At 37.4% G+C, this 22,063-nt stretch overlaps 2 protein-coding genes and 2 non-coding genes across 4 annotated transcripts; all 4 read left to right on the forward strand.

Moving 5' to 3' along the window:
- Window positions 1-9,365: 9,365 nt before the first annotated feature.
- LOC121253735 lies at window positions 9,366-9,458 on the forward strand. The gene has a single exon (XR_005938459.1). It is a non-coding gene; the product is annotated as a small nucleolar RNA Z102/R77 (small nucleolar RNA).
- A 149-nt stretch (window positions 9,459-9,607) lies between these two features.
- LOC121253734 lies at window positions 9,608-9,695 on the forward strand. Its single transcript, XR_005938458.1, has one exon. It is a non-coding gene; the product is annotated as a small nucleolar RNA Z102/R77 (small nucleolar RNA).
- A 3,753-nt stretch (window positions 9,696-13,448) lies between these two features.
- Window positions 13,449-16,926, forward strand: LOC121253652. Its single transcript, XM_041153645.1, has 5 exons — window positions 13,449-13,733; window positions 15,010-15,124; window positions 15,837-15,926; window positions 16,078-16,176; window positions 16,301-16,926. The coding sequence occupies exons 1-5, from the start codon at window positions 13,666-13,668 to the stop codon at window positions 16,400-16,402; spliced, it is 474 nt and encodes a 157-aa protein (XP_041009579.1). The 5' UTR covers window positions 13,449-13,665; the 3' UTR covers window positions 16,403-16,926.
- A 3,336-nt stretch (window positions 16,927-20,262) lies between these two features.
- On the forward strand, window positions 20,263-22,014 carry LOC121252023 (1-aminocyclopropane-1-carboxylate oxidase homolog 1-like). Its single transcript, XM_041151476.1, has 3 exons — window positions 20,263-20,983; window positions 21,080-21,401; window positions 21,651-22,014. The coding sequence occupies exons 1-3, from the start codon at window positions 20,445-20,447 to the stop codon at window positions 21,906-21,908; spliced, it is 1,119 nt and encodes a 372-aa protein (XP_041007410.1). The 5' UTR covers window positions 20,263-20,444; the 3' UTR covers window positions 21,909-22,014.
- Window positions 22,015-22,063: the final 49 nt, after the last annotated feature.

Consider the following 22,063-nt stretch of genomic DNA (forward strand, 5'->3'; position numbering starts at 1 on the left):
AGGTTTTTGGCGTGCGTTGGAAAATAATCATTTTCGGGGAAAATGAAGTTTTGGTCACATTTGTGTTTCGTCATGTACTCATGTTTGTTGGTTGCATTAATGCATTTTATCTCTTGGGTTGCTTGGTTGATTACTTGCTCAGATTCATAATCTCACGGTATTCGATACCCTGCGGTACCGTTTTATAGTATCGCAGATTTTGATGTAGATGTGGACAAAGAGCCCGAGAATTAGGTTTCGCCGGAGAAGTGATTTGGGATCACTTGCTCGTGTATTGGAATTTGTCTCCCACTTTTGGCTATGTATTTGGTTTGTATTATATTTATATTAGATAATTGTATAACTTTTTAAAGGCAATTTATTTTGGATATCTGTATTTAAATTTTTGGTACTTAGTTGGCAAACTTTTAATTAACCGATGGGACTTTTTTGTGCACTTCTTGCATGTTGCACACACTGGAGCACTTATCATTGGGATGCGTGACCCGTGTTGCCATCATCATGACGTCACAATTCCCGTATTTTCGTACGTGGGAGTCAGGGCGTCACAGATTGGGAGTGCACAAGTGGTGCTTTTGGTGGATTCCGTCTCTACGCATAGTTTTTTGGACCCATCTATTTCTCGGGCTACTAAGTTAGGTATCAATGAGACTAACAAAATTGCTATCGTAGTTGCTAATGGGCAAATGATACAAAGCTTAGGCTACTGTAGCAAAGTTAAAACCAAGGTGCAAGGTATTTCATTTAACCTTTCTTTTTTATGTTTTACCTTTGGGTGGTTGTGATGTGGTCCTCGGGGTAGATTGGTTGGAGACCCTTGGACCAATTGTATGGGATTTTCATGAGTTGTCTATAAAGTTTGTGTTCCTTGAGAAAAATGTGGAGCTGTTGGGGTTGAAGTTAGAAGGCCTTACCATTGATAAAGGGGGCAAGGCAGTGCTGACTTCGATACAAAGTGAGAAGGGTTTGTTTTTCCAGCTGTTAATTGAAGGAAATGAAGAAGTATACTCAGGTGGGGGGAAAGAAGTACAGCAGATGATTACCGAGTTCTTCCATGTGTTTGAAATACCGAAAGGGTCGTCCCCTTTACGACCCAAGACCATAGAATTCCCCTTAAGGAATGAACCAACCAATTACAACTAGACCTTTCCGTTACACCCACTACTAAAAATTTGAGATTGAAAAGATTGCGGCTGAGTTACTAGACTCTAGGGTGATAAGGCCAAGTACAAGTCATTTCTCTTCTCTCGTGCTCTTGGTCCGCGAGGCTGATGGGAGTTAGCGGATGCGCGTTGACTATAGAGCACTTAACCAAGAGACCATAAAGGACAAGTTCCCTATTCTCGTTATTGATGAACTATTAGATGAATTGTATGGGTTAGTGGTGTTTTCAAAGCTAGATTTGAGGTCCGGATACCACCAAATCAGAGTGGTACCCGAGGATGTGGCAAAAAAAGCTTTTAGGACTCATGAAGGACACTACGAGTTCCTCGTGAATAGGCAGATCATGGGTTGATGAATGAGGTCTTCCGACAGTATTTAAGGAGATTTGTATTAGTATTTTTCGACGATATACTAGTATATAGTAGGTGCTAGGCAGATCATGTGATGCATTTAAGGGTGGTGTTGGAAGTACTGAATAAAAATCAGATGTATGGTAAATTGTCAAAGTGCCAATTTGGGGTCACCGAGGTAGATTACTTGGGGCACATAATCAGTGAAAAATGAGTTATGGCTGACTCACGAAAAGTGGCTGCTATGTTGGACTGGTCTGTACCAGTGAATGTTAAATCCTTACGAGGTTTTTTGGGTTTGACGGATTACTACCGCAAGTTTATTAAGGGTTATGGGACCATTGTTGCACCATTAATAGATTTACTAAAAAAACATGCTTTTATGTGGAATGAGGTTGCCATAAAGGCCTTTGAGGAGCTGAAATTGGCTGTGACACAACCCTCGGTCCTTAGGTTGCCGGATTTCACTCAACCATTCACGATTGAGCGCGATGTTAGCTAGTGGAAGGGGAATAGGGGCATTTTTAATGCAAGTAGGGCAGCTATTTGCCTATATGAGCAAGGCTTTGAAAGGTAAGGAACTCATTTTTTCAACATATGAGAATGAGCTCCTAGCATTAGTGATGGCGATAAGGAAATGGAGGCACTATCTTCTCGAGTAATCTTTTGTAATAAAAACGGACCAGCATGCTCGAAAATTTTTGTTGGAGCAACGTGGGAAACGGTAACTCAGCAAAAGTGAGTGAGTAAGTTAATGGGGTACGACTTTGTCATTATTTACAAACAAGAGAAGAAAAATGAAGTGGCGGATGCGTTGTAGAGAAAATGGGAAGAGAATGAGCTGAATGGTGGATCCTTGGCTATGATATCATTTCCAACACCCGAATGGATAGAAAAACTTAAAGCCAGCTATGAAGGGTCAGCTGAACTACAAGAGGTCCTTAGACAACCAAGGGAAGGTACTACTCCAGTGAAAGGTTATCATTCGCAGCAGGGATTGTTATTGAAGAAGGGCAGAATCATAATTGCAGTTTACTCATCATTTAAGGGTAAGGTTTTGCAACATATACATGATAATCCGTTAAGGGGGCATTCAGGTTATCTAAAAACCTACCAAAGAGCTAAGCAGGATTTTTACTGGAGTGGGATGAAAAAGGACATAAAAAAAAGTGATACGTGAATGTGTAATTTGTCAAGTAGTAAAATATGAGATATTTCCACTGACTGGATTGTTGCAACCCTTGCCTGTGCCTCAACAAGCGTAGACATACATTTCTATAGATTTCATAGAAGGTCTGCTCATGTCCAGTGGTTCTAATGTGATCCTAGTTGTTGTAGATGGGTTCACAAAATTTGGGCATTTTATACCATTGTCTCATCCTTACACAGCAGTTAAGGTGGCTTTTTTTTTTTTTTTTTTTTTTATGAATCATGTGTTCAAGCTTCATGGGCTTCCCCGTACGATTGTGACAGATCGAGACCCGGTCTTTATAAGTTCTTTTTGGCAATCTTTTTTCTCATTACAAGGGCCAGCTCTTAACCTCAGCTCGGCACCCTCAATCGAATGGGCAGACCGAGGCCCTAAACAAATGCCTAGAGGGTTATCTACGATTCTATGCTGGAACTAAACCCCAGAGGTGGTCACAATGGCTACCATTCATTGAATGATGGGACAACACTCCTTACCAGTCAACTACCAAAATGACACGCTTCCAAGCCTTATATGGATACCCCTACCACTACTGCTATCCTATATACCGGGTACTTCAGCCAACCAATCTGTGGATCAAACACTACAGAACAGGGATCAGATTCTCAAAATACTAAAGAAAATTCTTGAAGGGGCAAGAAACCGTATGAAATTACAAGCTAATAAACATAGATCAGAGAGAAAATTTGAAGAAGGGGACAGGGTATACCTAAGGTTACAACCGTTCCAATAGAAGTTCGTTGCCTATCGCCGCAACATGAAGCTGTCTCCTTCTTATTTTGGGTCTTTCCAAGTGGAGAAAAAGATAGGAGAGGTAGCCTACCACCTCAAGTTGCTGACTTCCTCTCGAATCCACCCCACCTTCCACATTTCGTGCCTCAAAAGGAAGGTGTGAAGTGCGACTCAGCCATTAGCGACTCTTCCACCGGTTGATTTGAATGGGGAAGTCCTTCCCGAGCTGGAGTCTGTGGTGGATCGACATTGGAGGAGGGAGGGGAACAGAGGGATCACAGAGGTTTTGGTCAAATGGAGAGGGTTAGGGAATAAAGAAAACACATGGAAAATTATGAAGGCTTCAACAGCTCTACCCACACCATGTGAGCAAGGTGCTGTGAAGAAATGAGGGGTTGTTAGGAACCCTAAGTGCAGAGAGGGGGACATGAAGTATATAAAGGGAAGAACTGAAGTGAAGTATGCAAACTAGGTTGAAGTGAAGTGGATGGCTTCGTGGGACGGCGTCGTCTTCAGTAATGTTAGTGGGTCTTAGGTTAATAGTGGGTTGTTATCAAGTGTAAGATGCAGCGTTTTGGTTTTACAAAGCCAACGGTGCATCCCAATTAATACAAAATCAATTTTGGCTTGTAAAAAATGCATCGTTTGGGTATATATAACCAAATGGTGTGTTCTATCATTGGAGTGAAAGGCAAGGGCGGTTAGCCTTGCCTGGGGGGAGTTTGTTAGGGAATCGGTTATATGGGCAAGGGAGGCACCTGGAGGAGGGGTCTTTTGATCTTGAGTCCACTGGTAGTAGCTTGTAGCAGGAGGAAGGAATTGCCTCGAACAATTCTAACGCGATTCTATGTTAATGCATTCAGTCTTTATTTATAGCTATTGCCTCCTTCTCATTTCATCAAACACTTTGTGTGCATTTGGTTTATTCATTGCAGCCACCATCTCCCATTTACATACCATCTCCTTTTTACAAAACAATGAAGAATAGGAAGATTCATTACAGATTTATTGATTCGTAAGCCATTTCTTTGCAGGATGTTGTTCCTCTATGTAATGGGTTTGGGTCCTGTGAGATATATGATGGTGGCTCATCCGTACAAGTACCGGCGGCGAAAGCTCTGATCAAGGGAGAGAGCCTATAAAATTAGACATGAATTTCCATCACGCGCATAAAAATTAAAATGAAATAATTTTGATGCGATATTTTTATCACGTGTGTTAAGCTCAGAGCGTCTATTTGGATTGTTTTAGGAATATTAAAAAGTGATTAAATAATTTTTAAAAAATTTTAATAGAAAAATATATTATTTAAATATTATATATTACAATATTTGTTAATTTTAAATAAATTAAAAAAATTAAAAAATTAGATTATTTGAATATTAACTTTTTAATTTCGATAACGTATGTTAAGTTAAGCTCAGAGCATTAAGAGCGCTCTCATTGGATTAGGCAAAATTAAAGGACATTTTTTTATGAATATAAGAAAAATTTGATTTTTGACTATTCTATTCACATAAATCTCCACATTGGAATAACTATTTTTTCATTATATAACAATAAAATAATATAAGATGAATTTATTTTTAGTTATTCACATCAAATCTCCACATTAGATTATACATTTATTCATTATATAGTAATGAATAACTAATAATTTCAAAAATATTTAATTTTTTTAATTATTAATTTATTTTATTTTATCATATTTTACTATTCTACCTATTATATATTAATTAATAATCATATTCTTATTAAATTAATATATCACTAACTCAAATTAATATACCAATTGTGATAAAATATGTAATAGAAAGAAAGGGAGAGAGAAATAATTAATAAAATATGTATTTGATGTATGTGTGGCGCCCCCAATCCCCCTTATATAAATACACAGGGATCGAGACGCCAGGATGGTGACAACACGGTCACACATCCCAACGAAGTGCCAGTGTGTGTACATGCAACAGTGTTCAAATAAAATAACGCAGCGGATAGTCAACTAAGTACCAGAATTTAATTACAATCAAACATCAGTAAAGATTTAAATAGCAGTTATACAGTCATTCATAAAATAATTTACAATAGTTTTAAAATGTACAAACGAGTGATCCCAGATCACTCGTCAGGCGGAGCCGTCTCCTCAGGCTCGCCCTCCTCCTCCTCATCAGCATCAAATCTGCGACACCACAAAATGGTCTCGCAGGTAAGTATAACCCAAACAATAACGTAATACAAAATGCATTAAATGCAACTAACATGCATGCACATGAAAACATGCATTTTTCCACAAAACATCATTTTTCCCGAAAATGATAAATTTCCAACACACACCAAAATCCCATTTTGGTCCAAATTATCCGTAAATCATTTTCCCAGAAAATGATTTACCCAAAAATCAACTCGCACTATTTTCCCAGAAAATAGTGCATTAATCCCAAATGCACCATGCATTATTTCCATATGCACCATGGTCTCCTCTATGGACCATCCGCACGTCCTGGCTTTGCAGCGGTGCTCAGTTCCGCGCCCAGCGCGTACGTGGCCAAGCACTCACACTACGCAACGAGCGATGCCCAGTTCCGCGCCCAGCGCGTACGTGGCCAGACATCCTCTAGTCCCCGCCAGCAGAAGGACCACGGAGTCGGCACGAGACCATCTCGTCCGATCCCATTGTCACCCGGCGACAATCCAGGGGACGTTACTTAGTATATTCCGCTCCCGAGTAACCAGAGGAGCTCCACCGAGTTAATGCCCCATCTCGGCTTGGGGTCGTGATACACACGCACCAAAAATATTAACACATAAAATCATAGCTTTTCAAAGCACATGAACATGAATGCAATACACGAAAACCCAGTTTTCTTTTACAAACATGATCATGCATGAAATAATGAAATGCACATGTACCAACACAACATCCAAACCAACAAATACCAATCCAATCAAATCCAACCAAACAACTCCAATCACAAATCCATCCGACCCCCGAACTCCTCGGACTCAGTCCGGCATGCCAAAAACACAGTGAAATGGGTTAGTGCAAAAATACATTTAAATTACGAAAGTTCTTTGGAGAAATACTTACAGTGCAATATAATAATTTTCCGAGGATCGCGAAGTAGAAAAAGGCGACGTTTGAGCAACACCACAGTGTAAAATACACTGTGGCCGTGGGTCACAGATACCCATTTTTCAACGAGGACAAACGAAGACCCAAGATTGATAGGGTAGGGCCTAGGGAGGTCGGTGAAGCTAGTGGTGGTGGTGGTTTGCCGTGGGTGGCGGCGCAAGGGGTGGTTTTAGGCCAAAAAAGTGCAAATCGGAGATGGACTTGGTGGGGCTTCACCGGTGACGGATCGGAGCTGGGGTTGGGTCCAATGGGTTGCCAAGAGGCCGAGGATGAAGTGGTAGGAAGATGGTGGCCGGAGGTGGCGCGACGGCGGCGCAATGGAGGAAAATGTGCCGCGGCGTCGTGAGTTTCGTGGGCTTCGTGGAGGCTAACGGCGGCACGAACGGCGGTGATATTGGTGGGGTAGGACGGCCGGCGGCTGGGGAAGCGGTGGAGCCGGGCGGTGTCGACCACCGCCGGCGGACGGCGGCGCAGCTGGTGGGGGGAGAAACGGACGCGGGGAGAGAGAGAAGAGGAGAGAGAAACGTCCGCACGGGAAGAAAGAAAAAAATAAGGAAAAAGAAAAAGAAAAGAAAAAAAGAAAAGGAAAAGAAAAAATAGAGGGAAAAGAAATGAGGTTCAATCCTCATAACTTGGGTCACAAAAATGATCCAACGGAAACGATTTTAAAACCACAAGTTAAATAAAATAATTTAAACGTAATGGTAAAGTCAAATTGAAATAATTAAATTCCACAGTAATTAATTTAAATATTAAAAGCAATTTAAATGCATAACAATAAATAAATATTAAGAAAGCATATAAAAATAATTTCCACCAAATAAAAATCATAGAAATAAACTCACTAAAAATCCAACCAATTTAAAATAAGAGAAATTATTTTAATTACATAAAAATAATTCCTTCAGTAAAAATACACTAAAATACGGGGTGTTACAGTATGTACAGTAACCTTCAAATTTAAAAAAACTTTTGAAAGTCAGTGTAGCTAAATTCCAAAAATAATCCACTGTGAGCATATTTTACTTTCAATAGCTAAATACTCAATAGATTTAATTTTTAGCTAATTCAATGAGAATGCTCTTATAGTAAAAAATAATAATAATAATAATAAATAAATAAATAGCTCAAAGTAGGGCTGCAACCCGACCTAGTATAGCCGGATTTGGTGCCCGACCTGACCCGACATTAACTATTTAAGGTGCCAAACCAACCTGATCCGACCCGAAAAAATAAAGTCGGGTCGAACCCGTATGACCTGGGAAAAAAAAATAATATGCTTCTGCATGTCGATATACAAAATCTCTCATTCATACTCTAGAACATTCTTCGATGCAGAGAAATGTAGGTAATTATTTTTTCTTCTCTTCCGTTTTTCCTCCAGACAGCATCCCAACTCTCTCTATATTTCTCTCCTCCCAGTTGCCTCTCTCTCCATTTTTTTTTTCTGCACACGCTCATCACTCCGTTTTTCCTCTCTTTGTTGCCCACTATTCTTCTGTGATTGCCGACGCTGGCCACCACCTCATCCCACAAAAATACAGCCGCAAGTCACGTCTCAGACCGATGACTTCTATGCCGCACCACCGCGCGCAGTGTCTCTCTGCTCTGTGCCCAACGCCAGGTTCCGTCGCTCCTTCACTCTGCAGTGGCTCTGTTTATTCCAACCGGAGCAAACTTCATTCAATACTCCTAGTGGGCGATCGATGCACTAGAATGATGGTTGTAGAATGACTTCAGAAAAATCCTTCGCAATCAGCGACCCTTTCTGGTTTCTGAAATCTGCATATAAAACCATTGATAGCAGAGGGGGTCTTTGCATATGGGTTTGTTGTTCTTCTTCTTGTTGGGAAATGGTTTTGGGGTTAGTGGAAGCAGCTGCTTCAGAAATGGTTGCCACCATTATAGGGCTATTTTGTAAAGTTTTTTTTCCTCTCACTCTCACCCCAAATCTCTCACATTGCCTCTATAAGAAAGGGTTTCGATTTCAATCCCCCCAAACCCCACTGTTTCTCATGGCCAAGACCGAACCTACAAATAAAGATAAGGGATTTTTGGAACAGACTAAAACGGAGAAATGGATTTGTCTAAAATGGAGACCAAAGGATGACGAAGAATAAGACAATAATATTCAAGGAAGGTTGCGATGCCATCTTGCCGGCTTGCTTCGTAGATCCAAAACCAAGTCATGTGGAAGGGGAACATAGCATGAACAGGAAAGGAGAAGATGCAGGGGCTAGGGTTCGTGTAGAAGTGAAAGAGAAGTTAAGTAGACGGGTTGCAAATTATGGCCTGACATTCATCAGATCGGACAATATCGAAACCGACTATTGGTTTCAATCTTGTCGGACGGGTTAATCGGCCCACCGGACTTTTTGCACAGCCTAGCTCAGAGCATCTTATCTTCACGAAACTTTTAAGGGTATTTCTGATATTTCATAGTCCTAGTACCATCTCTCTATAAATATATACTTTCTAGGGTTTTAGTTCCAAGTCCAACCACAGCCGCTTCGTCCGTCTGTTAATATACTTTCTAGTGTACCGCCAAGGAAGACTCTTTAATATTTTGTCCGTCTGTTACTCGAACACTCCGGTAACAGGATCTCTTAACAATCCCATTTTCTCCCTCGCTGATTACGGGTATTCCCATTCAGGTTTTACTTCGGTTAAAAACACCGTTCCTTTGTGCTTATTATTATAGCACATATATTTGATGATTATATAAATTTGTTTTCTTTTTGAGATAGTATTTGTAAATTTTGAAACTGCTGGTGGGGAATGAGATGATGATTGTGTTTTTGACGTTTCCCTATTGGTTTGATTGCCGATATGATGGCGTCCATCTTGTATTAGCTCTAGCTGATCGTTCTCCTCCTATTGATATCATTCTTATTCAGTAGATCCCTTTAGAATAATTTTGCACTCGAAATGAATGTCTTTTTGTGTCTATTTGTTTGCTCTGTTCTGAAAGATTTTATATTTCCTTTATTTTTGGGGTTTTGGTTTGCTGATTTTGGAGAATGAAATGATGAATAGAGGATGTTTCCCTGTTGGTTTGATTGCCGTAATGATGGCATCTATATGTATTAGCTCTATCTGATCATTCTCGTTATATGCACTAGATTGTTAGCTAGAAACCAATGTCCAATTTTCTGACAAAACATTATTCTGCATTGTCTTTGTTTTGTAATGCAGATATAAAGATGCCATTTTAAATCCTGATTTTTATCGGCCCAATTGCAGCGATGGATGTGACATGTTTTAAGTGACATTTTATCTAAATGATTGACTTAACAAACGTGACATCTATTGGATTGACTGAGAATGTTCATGAAAACATATCCTGAACTACTTGTATGGCCCATTAAAGTTGATCTCAATGTGAATTGGAGTTGGTAGGAGGGTTCAATGCTCCTTGAGCTGTGCCCTTTTTAAAGTACTTGTTGGCAATGATTAAGTTGATCTTAATGCAGTCTCTTTCTTGCTTCCTCCAGCCCACTTTTCGTTTTTTTTTTTTTTTTTTTTTTGACTGGAGGATTTGTCAAACTGTGGTTATTGCTTATAAGATTTTATGAGCAATTGAAGCACTAGCTTTATGTACCAAAACGATATCATTCTTGGTGCTTTGATTTTGAACCATCTGCAGATAAACTTGTAGAAATCTTACACCTTTTATTGTCTTAATGCCTAATGAAGAGATTATTAACAGAATCTGCAAATGATTGTTAGCAAACCTCTTTCAATCTACAAAGTATGAAAGATTATTTTCTTCTTGAGCTCAGTTAGCTTCTTTAATTGTATATAGAATTGTCTCCTGGCAAATTGCCTCGAGGAGTTCATCGACTCCATCTTTCGCACTCCACTGAAGCTGGCTCAAGAGCATTCCTGGTTATTTTGTTGGCAATTGGATCTCGGCTTTGCAGTTGTGATGGCTTCGGGGTTGTATTTTGATTATTGAGTAATCAACTATTTCTTGTGCACACTGATTAGTATGTTGATCGACATGTGATATTGCATGAAAACTATAATATTTCGTGCAGCTGATTGGTATATGATATTCGAGGACAAATCCAGCTTCTTGAGCCAAATTCGGCTTTTTTGCTGTGTTCATTTTGCAATCATTTTTAGGCTTGAAAAATGTACTGTGGCTGTGTTGAACCCTTATCGCTCATAAGCTCCAATTTTATCCTTTAACATCCCCAATTAGCTTTATATTTTCATTTGCTGCTCCTTGTAGCATCGCTTCATCAGTTTGATGATACATTGAAAGTAGTTTCTCAACCTCTTCAGTCAAATCCTGCACGTCAAACCCGAAAAGCATGGATTATATCTAAAGGTAAGACTTGCAGTTGACTATGCATGACTTCTGAGATGCATTTCCCTAACATGTGCCAGAAGGATTAATATTACTAATCTTTTATTCCCAATGCTAACATGAGAAGACAGAAATAACCACCAAGTACCCTTTATTATTATTGAACTTTGAATTACCTTTATCAGGTAATAAAACAAAGAGGGTTTAAATCGGCTGTAGAAATGTTTCCTATCCTAAGATTATATTTATTTGAGTAATGCTACGTACAGTCATGGAGTGCGTAAGTGTCGTGCAGTCGCTTTGAAAAAGAGTGGAGTGGGTTCTACTATTGAAAAATTAATTTTCTTTTCATGTGAGTTCTGTATTTATTCACTTTTTTTTAAAGTAATTGCACGACGTTTGCATACTCACGATTTCAATTATCATTTCTCTAACTCATTTAATATTAGAAAGTGCAATCAATTCTCTTTGTAAATTGACATGCAATCTTATTATCACTGGAGGTGTAACCGGTCCGGTCCGGTTTTGGACAAAATTTAAGACCGAATTGGTATGTATCGGTTTTGCATTTTTCAAAATCGATTACGCTCCGGTTATCCTTTTAAATCGGTTTCCGGTCTGGTTTTTCAGATTTTTTAAAATGTAAAAAACATATAATAAAGTGTTACTCATAAAATGTTATTAATAATTTAATATATATATATTATGTTTAAAGCATATGATTAATTAAATTTTCATCTTTAAGATTAAAATTTTATTTTATAAATTATAATAACATTATCTTATATATAATTATATTAATAGTATATGATCAAACAAATTACAAATGTGCATATTTAAGATTAACATTTTATGTTATAATTTATAAATTATAATATGAAATTATTTCATATATGATATATAATTATATATATTATATATAAAAACTTAATATATAATTATATATTATGTATATAACTTATATATATAAAAATATTTTGTATAATATATAAAATTAATTTTTATATATATTTTCTAACCGGTCCGGTCCAGTCCTGGAAACTATGAAATCGAAACCGGACTGGATCCGACCAGTTTTCATAATATAGGAACTAGTTCTGAACCAACCGGTCCAGTTCGGACCGACTTCTCGGTTTAAATTTACACCCTTAATTATCACAGTCTATGGTTCAGCCAATAAGCCACCTTATAGACAGAGCTTTTTGCGTTACGAATCTTAAAAAATTTCTTAAAAAGCTTTTTATTAGAAAAATTAGGTTGTTTGTGTTTTACATAGTAAAATATTTTTTAATCTCAAATAGGTTAAAAAAAATATTATTTTCATATCTTTTCTCAAAGTACTCTTTTGAATAATGTGAAATATAATTTTAATTTTAAAAAGATTGTCAATGAGTAAAAATATCAATATAACTTTCAGATAATTATGACTTTAAAATTTTTAAAAATATGATCATAATTTTAAAAAAAAAATTAATTGATCATAATTTCTATATCAAAAATTACTTTTTAAATTTGTTTCTAAACAAAACTAATAAATTTAAAAGTGCTTTAAATATTTAATTATCATAAATAATTTTTTAATAAAAGAATTTAATATTTAAACTATAAGTTGTAAGATATATTTTCCTCTCACAATTCAAACATGCACATAATTTACTCGGGAGAGAGAGAAGATGTTCAAATTTCAAATCCTACGGTTCCTCCTACAAAAAAAAAAAATCAATCCAACAATCCCAAATTTGAAATAGCTCCCAGTAGTGCTGCATTTACTGTACATCAACATCAATTACCTTAAAAAGCAATCTTCTCTTGTGCCATCAATAAATGTGATTGTAGACCCATCAATGACATTGGGGGGTTGCCCTTTTCTTTTCAAACATTCGTGGAATATGATATACGCTTGTTTATTTTTAAAGATGAAATGAGATTAGATGAGTTGAGATTAAAGTTAAAAAGTTAAATAAAATATTATTAGAATATATTTTTTAATATTATTTTTATTTTAAGATTTGAAAAAGTTAAATTGTTTATTTTATTTTGTGTAGAAATTTAAAAAAATTATAATGATAAGGTGAGATAAGATGAAATATTTTCTGAAAACAAACGATACCATAATTTTCAATTTGAAAAAAATAGAAAGGAAAAACTTTATCTATAAGATTTTGTAGAAACACGTACGAATACTACTACATCTACAAACGAATTATATAAAAATAATCTTACAAATTAATATGATTTTATCTTATTCGTTAGATTTACTTTAAAATAAAAGTAAATTTATGATCTGACGAACTATATCAAGATACATCAATTTATAAGATTGTTTTGTGTAATTTTTTTGTAGCTAGAATATTAAATGTGGTCCTAATTTATGAGATTGTTTTGTGTATTTTTCAATTATAATATCAAATGTGGTCCTAGCAAGAGAGATAAATTATATGCTCAGAAAAAGAAAACGAAAATTATTTTCCCCAAATTTCAAAATGTCTGTCTTCCCAATTCCCTCCCCATTGCAATTTGCTTCATGTAATTCTGTAGAAACCCAATGTCATTTAGTTAGGACCTCGAACTTCATAACTAGTTTCCATAAAGAAGCCCACTGCGGCACTGCCCCACAAAGATCTTGGATCTAGACTATAATGCCCTCAATCGGTACCTTTCTTTTCAAATCCCTTCCTCCTTTCCTTGTCCTAAACAAACCGAGTGAGAGACAGAGAAGACTTCAGGGCCTTTACCTAGATTTCCTCTCTCTCTTTCTCCGATGGCTTTCGCTTCGTTTCTTGGGAGAGTTCTCTTCGCCTCTGTTTTCATACTCTCTGCTTATCAAGAGTTAGTGCATGCAATCACTACTTTTGTTTAACCTTCTATATGCTTTCAGTATTCATGGTTTTTTTTTTTTTTCCTGCTATCGTAATCTCATTAGTTATGCAACCTATTTGTGGTTTTTAGGCAAATATGAATTCTGGGTTTTGAAGCAATTTCATTTCTGACATGAAAATTTCTGTTGGATCTGTTATGTTAGGTTGCAACTCGTTGTTTGACCATTTTTATATTGAAACTTGATGTAGATCTGCATTTTCTTTTTTAGTATATGGTTTTGGTTGAAAAAATAACTTATGGGTTTGACTAATTGAATGTTACTTACCAGCTCATTTTAATTTACTTCATCAATCACTTTGAGTTTAGCTTGTTATGGGTTATTGGTTACATAAGGGTAACGTATTGATGGATTTTCTCTTTAAAACAAATATTCATTCATGCTAAGAATTGGGCCATATCTGTTCATGTCGGGTGTTTTGAAAATTTCACGTGTGAACATTAATAATGGGTGTAGTTGGTAGTTTTTGGGTATCATTTGGTGCAAATTATGGTTAGAATCCTAGGAATGCAGCAAGTCTTCGCACAATGCAACATCAACAATGGGTGTCACTGTCTAAAGGTTGGTTCTTGGATTTTGATTTCTGCATAAGTTGAAGTGATGAGATCAAAAAGAGGTGATTAGTGTTTCTAGTGATGAAAGGTTGGCTCACCAGTTTCCTTTAAAGTCAAGTAGCTATGAAGCCCTTACTACATCTGATTGAAAGGGTGAAAAGTTCCCCAAACTAGTCATTTGGGATGCGGCACGTTTGCAACACTGCCTTGGATAAGAGAAATTTTTAAAAAGAAAAAAAAAATAGAAGTCTGGTATTCAATGGATAATTATCTACCAATAGAAGTCTGATATATTTGGTGGAGTGGATCAAGTGGAAGTGTTATCTGTTCTTCACTGATTTCTTTAAAATTCATGCCGAACCCATTTAGACATCTTTGGAGATGCCTTATTAGATTATTTTTAACTAGACTTTGATATTGTGATCCACTGCTAAGTTCCTGATCAAAATCTTCTTTTATTACAATGGATGGTTTAAGAAAAGCTTTTAATTTGTCTATTGCTATTACTTTTGGATTTAGCTGGTAATTCATTCTGTGACATTAGAAGATTCTTTTCTTTGGAAGTAATATCAGGGACTTGCAATCTTTTGTTTCTAAGCTCTAACAGTTTTGGTTGATAAGGTTTCTCACAATTTCTTGAATATAAGATGTTGGGACACATTCCTCTTTATAGGTTCAATGAATATGGCCTTGATGGGGGACCCGCAGCAAAGGCTCTCGGACCAAAGTATGACGTCTTTGCAAAACGAGTTCAGTCTCAGGTTACCATGCAACTGCCAGATATTGAAGTGAGAATCAGTCTCTTTTTCCCTCTCCCTCTCTGTGTTTGTTTCTCATTTTCAGTTGTTCAAAGTAATTTTGATGAATGTTTAAAGCGCTATAGAACAATAAATAAAATAATATATATAGATGGATGAGAGAGAGAAAGAGAGTCAAAGAATAGACCTAGACATTTGATGAAAATTAGTGATTTTTACACCAACTTTGCTTTCAGTGGATTTGATTTCTTTGAGATTTGAAACTGGAGAATTTGCATCCTTGTAGAGCCATTTTCCCTTTTGGGGACCCTATTCACAGTATTGGTATATTTCAGGGAGTGAAATATGATGCTATGACTTGCATAGAAGGCATTTATAGAAGCTAGGTTGTAGAAAGCTGATGATAAAAACTATATTACCGGTTGAAATGGTTTGTGGGGTTTCCTCTTTCATTTGCTTATTTCCACCCATTCATGGGACTGGGCTTATGAGAAAAACAATGATTCGGCAAAGATTAAGTTTTGGATTGGGATAGGAAAGCCCTTTTTTAAGACTTTCTTGCATTATCGTAAGCGGTATTCATCCAGCCCATCCTTATGACAATACACCTAAAATGAGGTATAAGGTGTGTGCTCACCAAGAGTTTTGAATAAAAAATTGGATATTAAATGTATCCTGGGTGTGTGCTTGTCCTGCCAGCAATGTCTCTTGGGTGATACTTTTTATCTACGTTTTGCATCAGGTGAAACATTTAGTTACTGCAGCTATAGCACTGAAGGGCTTTGGAGGAATCCTCTTTATATTTGGCAGCTCTCTTGGGGCATTTCTTCTGGTTGGTATTTCAACCATGCTACGTGGTTTACTTATGATCTTTTTCTAGTACTGTGGTTCAAGGGTCACTTGAGTCAGCTGCCAGGCCCAAGCTGGTTCTTGACACTATCGTTTTGGGCCAATTTTCACAAGTGTCAATTTCTTTCGTGCAGCTATTGCATCAGCTGATTGCTACTACCATATTATATGATTTCTACAACTATGACAGTGAGGAGAAAGAATTTGCTCAACTTTTCATTAAATTTACACAGGTTATCATATTTCCTGTTCCTTTTTCTATTCTTTATATTCCTGAAATGTAGCCAGGATTATAATAGGTTTTGCAGTGTTTATCAAGTCTTTTAAGCGTTTTTGCTTTAAACCTTTTTGTTGCAGAATATGGCCCTTTTTGGGGCGTTGCTGTTTTTCATTGGGATGAAGAACTCAATTCCTAGGAGACAATCCAAGAAGAAGGTTTCCAAAACAAAAACTGTCTAGAAAATTAGTGTAGTTGGAAGATATATCTTCAATCACTAAGGAGCCTATTTGATTCATTTCCTGTTTCTTTTATTTTGAAACTCATTATCTGCATCCTCTAGGAACGGCTTCAGTGTGTGTGGTTTAGGACCAACATTTTCTTTTAATGAGGTCTTTTAGTGCACTGTTCCCCTTTTATTTCATGGGGTATATTGTTTCTTATGGATTATTTATGAGCTTTTCTTCTTGAGCTTGGGTAACCTATACACAAAACGGGCTATTTCCATAAAGGTTTGTGCAGAGACCTTCACATAAAGGTTTTTGCACAAACAAATAGAGGTTTTTGTTTTTTTTTTTTTTTTTTTTTTGTTTTTTCTCTTTTTATGCATACCATTAGAACTGCATTGGGTGATTGTGGTGAAACTGAGCTGGTTGTACTCCATGTGCCGTTTTGCCATATGAAACGCCTCCGCCCATTGTAACATCCCAAACCGTGAATATGGATTTTCTTTTGCAAGCCAAGGAATGCTTGGGCTTGACAGTCTTAAGTGTTGGGTTTGGAATGTTGTTTTCTTTTGGGTTATCAAACCATAGTTGAACTAGTATTGGAAGACAAAAGTGACAAACAATACGGCTATTTATTGACGTTGTTACGTTTAGTTGTTTTTGTGTACTCTTTACGTATTCTACTGATGTGATTGACCAAATCAGTTATTTTATATTAAAAAAAAGTTATGTAACTAATCACATTAATTGAGTGTACAAAAAATATGCAAAAATAATTACGCATAGAGTTTTTTGATTCGGGATAGCCGAATATCAGGTGTTAAGCAAGCGCAATAGGCTTTGAGAAAGAGTGTTTATTATTTGCAGGAGGAATAATTATACATGCATAATAAAAAATCAATACACAATTATTTAGAATGATTCGACGTTTTTTTAATTTTGTTCTTTCCAGTGAGTTTGAATCTAAGATTAATAAAAGCAAGCCTTCATACTTCCAAAGCTATATGTTGTAGTAGATAGTGGTGCCTTTTCAATCAAATTAGATGACTATTCAGACAAGATCCTTGACAGTTTCCGACGGTTGAATGATCGATTAATGATTATTAGAGTAACATTTAATAATTGAACAAAGGTGGGCTGTTCGTTTGATCGCATCTTTCATCAGGGGTAATTGCATTATTGACTGTTAGATCACACTTATTATAAATAATGATTATTTAATCTTGACTGTTTAATTCTTAACAGCAGAATATCAACAACCAAGTTAAGATCATGCAAATTTGACCTTTAAATTTGGGTAAGGACTTGAATATATATTTCTTCTAACTTGACGTGGTTACTGTGCTTCTTCTGTTTATAAGCAAGTTAGCATCGGCCTTGTTTGATTTCACAACTCCCTTCAATTCATCTCATCTAATCATTACAATTTTTTTTTAAATTTTCACACAAAATAAAATAAACAATTTAATTTTTTTCAAATTCCAAAATCAAAATAATATTAAAAAAATAAATTCTAATAATATTTTATTTAATTTTTAATTTTAATATCAACTCATTTCATCTACAAAAACGAGCTGGCTAACCAAAAATTCTACACTCAGGGCCCAGCGGTACTCACTGTACGCCATGCTGACTTGCTTTGCTATGGATGGACACTCGAGAGCATCCATTTCCAGCTGATTGCGAGTCGTTTTATTCTCTTCCATCCATAGTACTAAAGCTCAAAGCTATAGCTGGCAGTTGATAAGAGTTGTATAAGTCAGTTGCATACACTGATGCATGTCTAAAGATTGGCCTGGGTTGGGACGGAGTTTCATCCATCTGTTGATGTTAACTTGACAGAAACAATACAGAGAGTTAAGAGAGGGTCATGACTCATGACGGTGACTGCAGCCAAACAACCAAAGAAATATGACAATGTAGTAACTAGTAACACATATTCGTTCGCTTGGTTCTATTGTTATTTCACGCGGGACATGCTATAGGTTTTGAGGTACTCAAGTTTCAATTTGTGTCCGGCAATTTCTATACTTATAATTATTGGCTCCACTGCTAAAATCCAGCCGCATATTAAACTATATATAATGAGCCGAGCCCCAAAAAATCTGAATGACTTGCATCATGTCAAGGATAGTACTAGACCATTATATGATCGATTGTCTCTACTCAAGGTCAAGCCCCAAGTTTCTCATCTTTTTACTTTTGTCAGGACCTTTTTATTTTTTCTCATCCATCTTGTCAGGTCCCTGAAAAACAGATTGCAACGAGACACTGCTGCATAGATTGGTGTGCCACTCATTTAACAAACAGTAATCTAGCTAGCTAGACGTTTCTGATCTATTTTTTCTTCTTTTGTTTGTCACAATCACCTCCATATATAATGAAGTCACTAATGAGCAGCATGTATGCATGCATCCTAATCTCGTCATCCATGTGTGTGTGATCATGTGTATGATATTGTCGTTAATAATCCTCAAAGAAGGTGCTTAAATATTGATCATGATGCTGTTATGCATTACAAGTTGCGTGCGTTGTGAGATTCCAAGCATCAGGTTGCAGAAAAGTGCATGTCCCTTGCGTGTCGACACCGAATAGTAGGACTTGCATAAATATTGTCAGGTATTAGTGGCTTACGTTGCTCAACAAGAAGACAAACAGCGTGTGTTCCTTGCATGTTGCCGACTTATTACATGCTTGCGTCCTCATACATCGCATGCATACTATCTTGCTATGTCGATGAAGGGCCACCCGCACGAGCTCACGACCTTTTTTAGGAGGACTGTCTATGTGCATTATTATGCACGTAGCACCCCCAGTCTTGTTTTGAAAGCCACACCATTAATTACTCCATGTGTGGAACGTGCCAGGATTGTAATAAGAATGCTTCTGTTTACGGGATGCAAGAAGATCCGGAACAATTATTGCAGAATACACATACGATTGGCTAATACGATGGTGTTCTCCAATATCCCGATTAACTTGCATGAAAGCTATCTTGCTTACCCTAGTCGATGTGGCCTCTCCTCATTTTGGGAAGTGGTGATTACGTAATAGGCCCAACTTATCAAGAAAGCTTTCTTGATTAACTTGCATTGATGTGTTGTAATGTCAGAGAGCATTAGCAGTGGTATAGTCATTATTTGATTAGAAAATTCATTTTTTTCTAATTTAGTTAACGACTTTTCAACAATTCTAAATAACAAACTCTCTCTAAGATGGTTGAGTGCGCGAAATAAGATGGCAAAGAATATTTTAATGTGAAAAAATGTTATGAACCCACTAGATAGAACTCACCCTTGAAAACTAGCTTATAAGGGAATGGTGCCTAGGGCTTATAAACTATTAACCAATCTCATACTTAGTCGATGTAGGATCGTAACAACCACCACGCTCCACAGTCGACGTCCACGACAGTCCCGGCGCTCACATGGGCTGACTGTGCGCTAGGTCTTTTCCTAGCTCCGGGCGAACACTACCATGCCGGCATCACCCCCCGTGCCGCACGATTGCAACCGTCGCAACATGGCCTTAGATGTGGAGTGGCTCTGATACAATTTGTTATGAACCTACTAGGTAGAACTCACCCTTGAAAACTAGCTTACAAGGGAAGGGTGCCTAGAAGCTTATAAACCATCAACCAATCCCACACTTAGTCGATGTGGGATCGTAACAAAAAATGACTTAGCTAGAGATTTGGGCCGGCTACATTTAGCTAGTTAAGAACGTGAAAGTTAAAATTATTGTAGATATGGCTAGCTTGATGTGGATGCATTTTAAGCAACCTAGCCAAAACTTGACTAAATTTTGATTATGTCTAGTTCACTACTAATGCTCAGAATGACTATATATGGTGATGGGTAAAGGCCACAAGTGGGTATCTCCTTTTCTTGGCCTTTTGCTCACACGTACAATTTTAAAATCATAGGCATCTCGTCTTCGAGATCGTTCATTCAGCATTGGCATCTAGTTCCCTTTCTTTTGCTTGAATGACCACTTCCAACTACTCAAATTTGAGGAAGAAATTCCATTTTGATAGTCCAGAACCCACTCCTCTAGCATGGAACTTACTGTTAACGCTGAAATGGGTGATCCAGGAAATGAGTTAGGGTATGACAGAGCCAAAGAAGTGAAGGAGTTCGATGAAACAAAACATGGAGTTAAAGGGCTAGTTGACTCTGGTGTCGCCAAGGTGCCAAGGTTCCTCATCCATCCATCGGAGAGCCTTCCAAAGTCATCTCCAGCTACGTCCGTACACTTCCAAGTTCCAGTGATAGATCTCCGAGGCCTTGAATGTTGCTGGCAGACGGAGGTTATCGATGAAATACGTGAAGCATCAGAAACATGGGGTTTCTTTCAAATGGTTAATCATGGAGTTCCAGCTATGGTCTTGAACAACATGATAGAAGCTGTGAGACAATTCCATGAGCAACCAAAGGAGGAGAAGATGCAGTGGTACTCACGAGATTACAAGCAACGAGTGAGGTATTACTGCAACGGTGACCTCCTCGTGTCGAGAGCAGCAAATTGGAGGGATTCAATCGCGTTTGATTTCCAAGATGGTTCTCTAAACCCTGAAGAATTTCCCCTAGTATGCAGGTACTAGAACTATGGTTGAAAATGAATTAAAAACACAAACACATGGATACTGCATGCCTATGCAAACCTAACTAAAACTTGTGTGTTGTTCTTCAGGGAGGCTGTAAGCGAATATATGAAATACATCATCGAACTAAGCACGAGGCTCTCAGAATTACTATCAAAGGCTTTGGGGCTTAGCAGTGACTACATTGCTCGCATAGAATGCATGAAAACTGAATCATTGGTGTGCCACTACTACCCAGCTTGTCCTGAACCAGACTTAACCCTTGGCGCAACTAAGCATTCAGACCCCTCCTGTATAACTGTACTCTTGCAAGACAGTATTGGTGGCCTCCAAGTCCTCCATCAAAATCACTGGGTTGACGTTCCACCAGTGGAAGGAGCACTAGTAGCCAACATTGGTGACTTTATGCAGGTAGCATAGTTTCTCCTCACATAATTTTTCCTCCTATTCTTCCTTCCCCCTTTTTTCTGATAGGTATACAAAATTCCAATGAAAAGACCTATAAGCGGCATGCAAACACACGGTATGTGTATGAGAACTAAAGGCAGAAAAATCCAATGCAATAAGAAATAAAAGCAACTACTTTTGCTCTTGTACTCTTGTTTATGGTATCATTCAATCTTGCATCACAACTTGGCTGTATTTTCCCTACTGTTGTAGCTTATCACAAATGACAAGTTCAAAAGCGTGAAGCACAGGGTGCTGGCTGGACGTGTTGGGCCCAGGGTTTCAGTTGCATGCTTTTTCTATCCAAGTGCTACGCACAAATTGCAGCCATATGGGCCAATCAAGGAGTTTCTATCCGATATGGACCCACCCATATACAGGGAAACTCATATTACTGAATATCTTGCCTATTACAGATCAAAGGGACTGGATGGCAACTCAGCTCTTCCTCACTTTAAAGTCTTAACTTGATGCCAATGGAATGTAAGTCTGAGGTACTTCAAAATTACAAGTTGGGGAATGCTTTAACTGATACCAAGGAAGTCGAGAAGTCTATGATATTACAGTTTGTTTATAATTTCGCCTTTACTTTCTTACAGCTTGTTTCATCATTATTTGGGGACCCT

This window comes from Juglans microcarpa x Juglans regia, chromosome 2S (genome assembly GCF_004785595.1).
Source record: "Juglans microcarpa x Juglans regia isolate MS1-56 chromosome 2S, Jm3101_v1.0, whole genome shotgun sequence".
Taxonomy (NCBI): domain Eukaryota; kingdom Viridiplantae; phylum Streptophyta; class Magnoliopsida; order Fagales; family Juglandaceae; genus Juglans; species Juglans microcarpa x Juglans regia.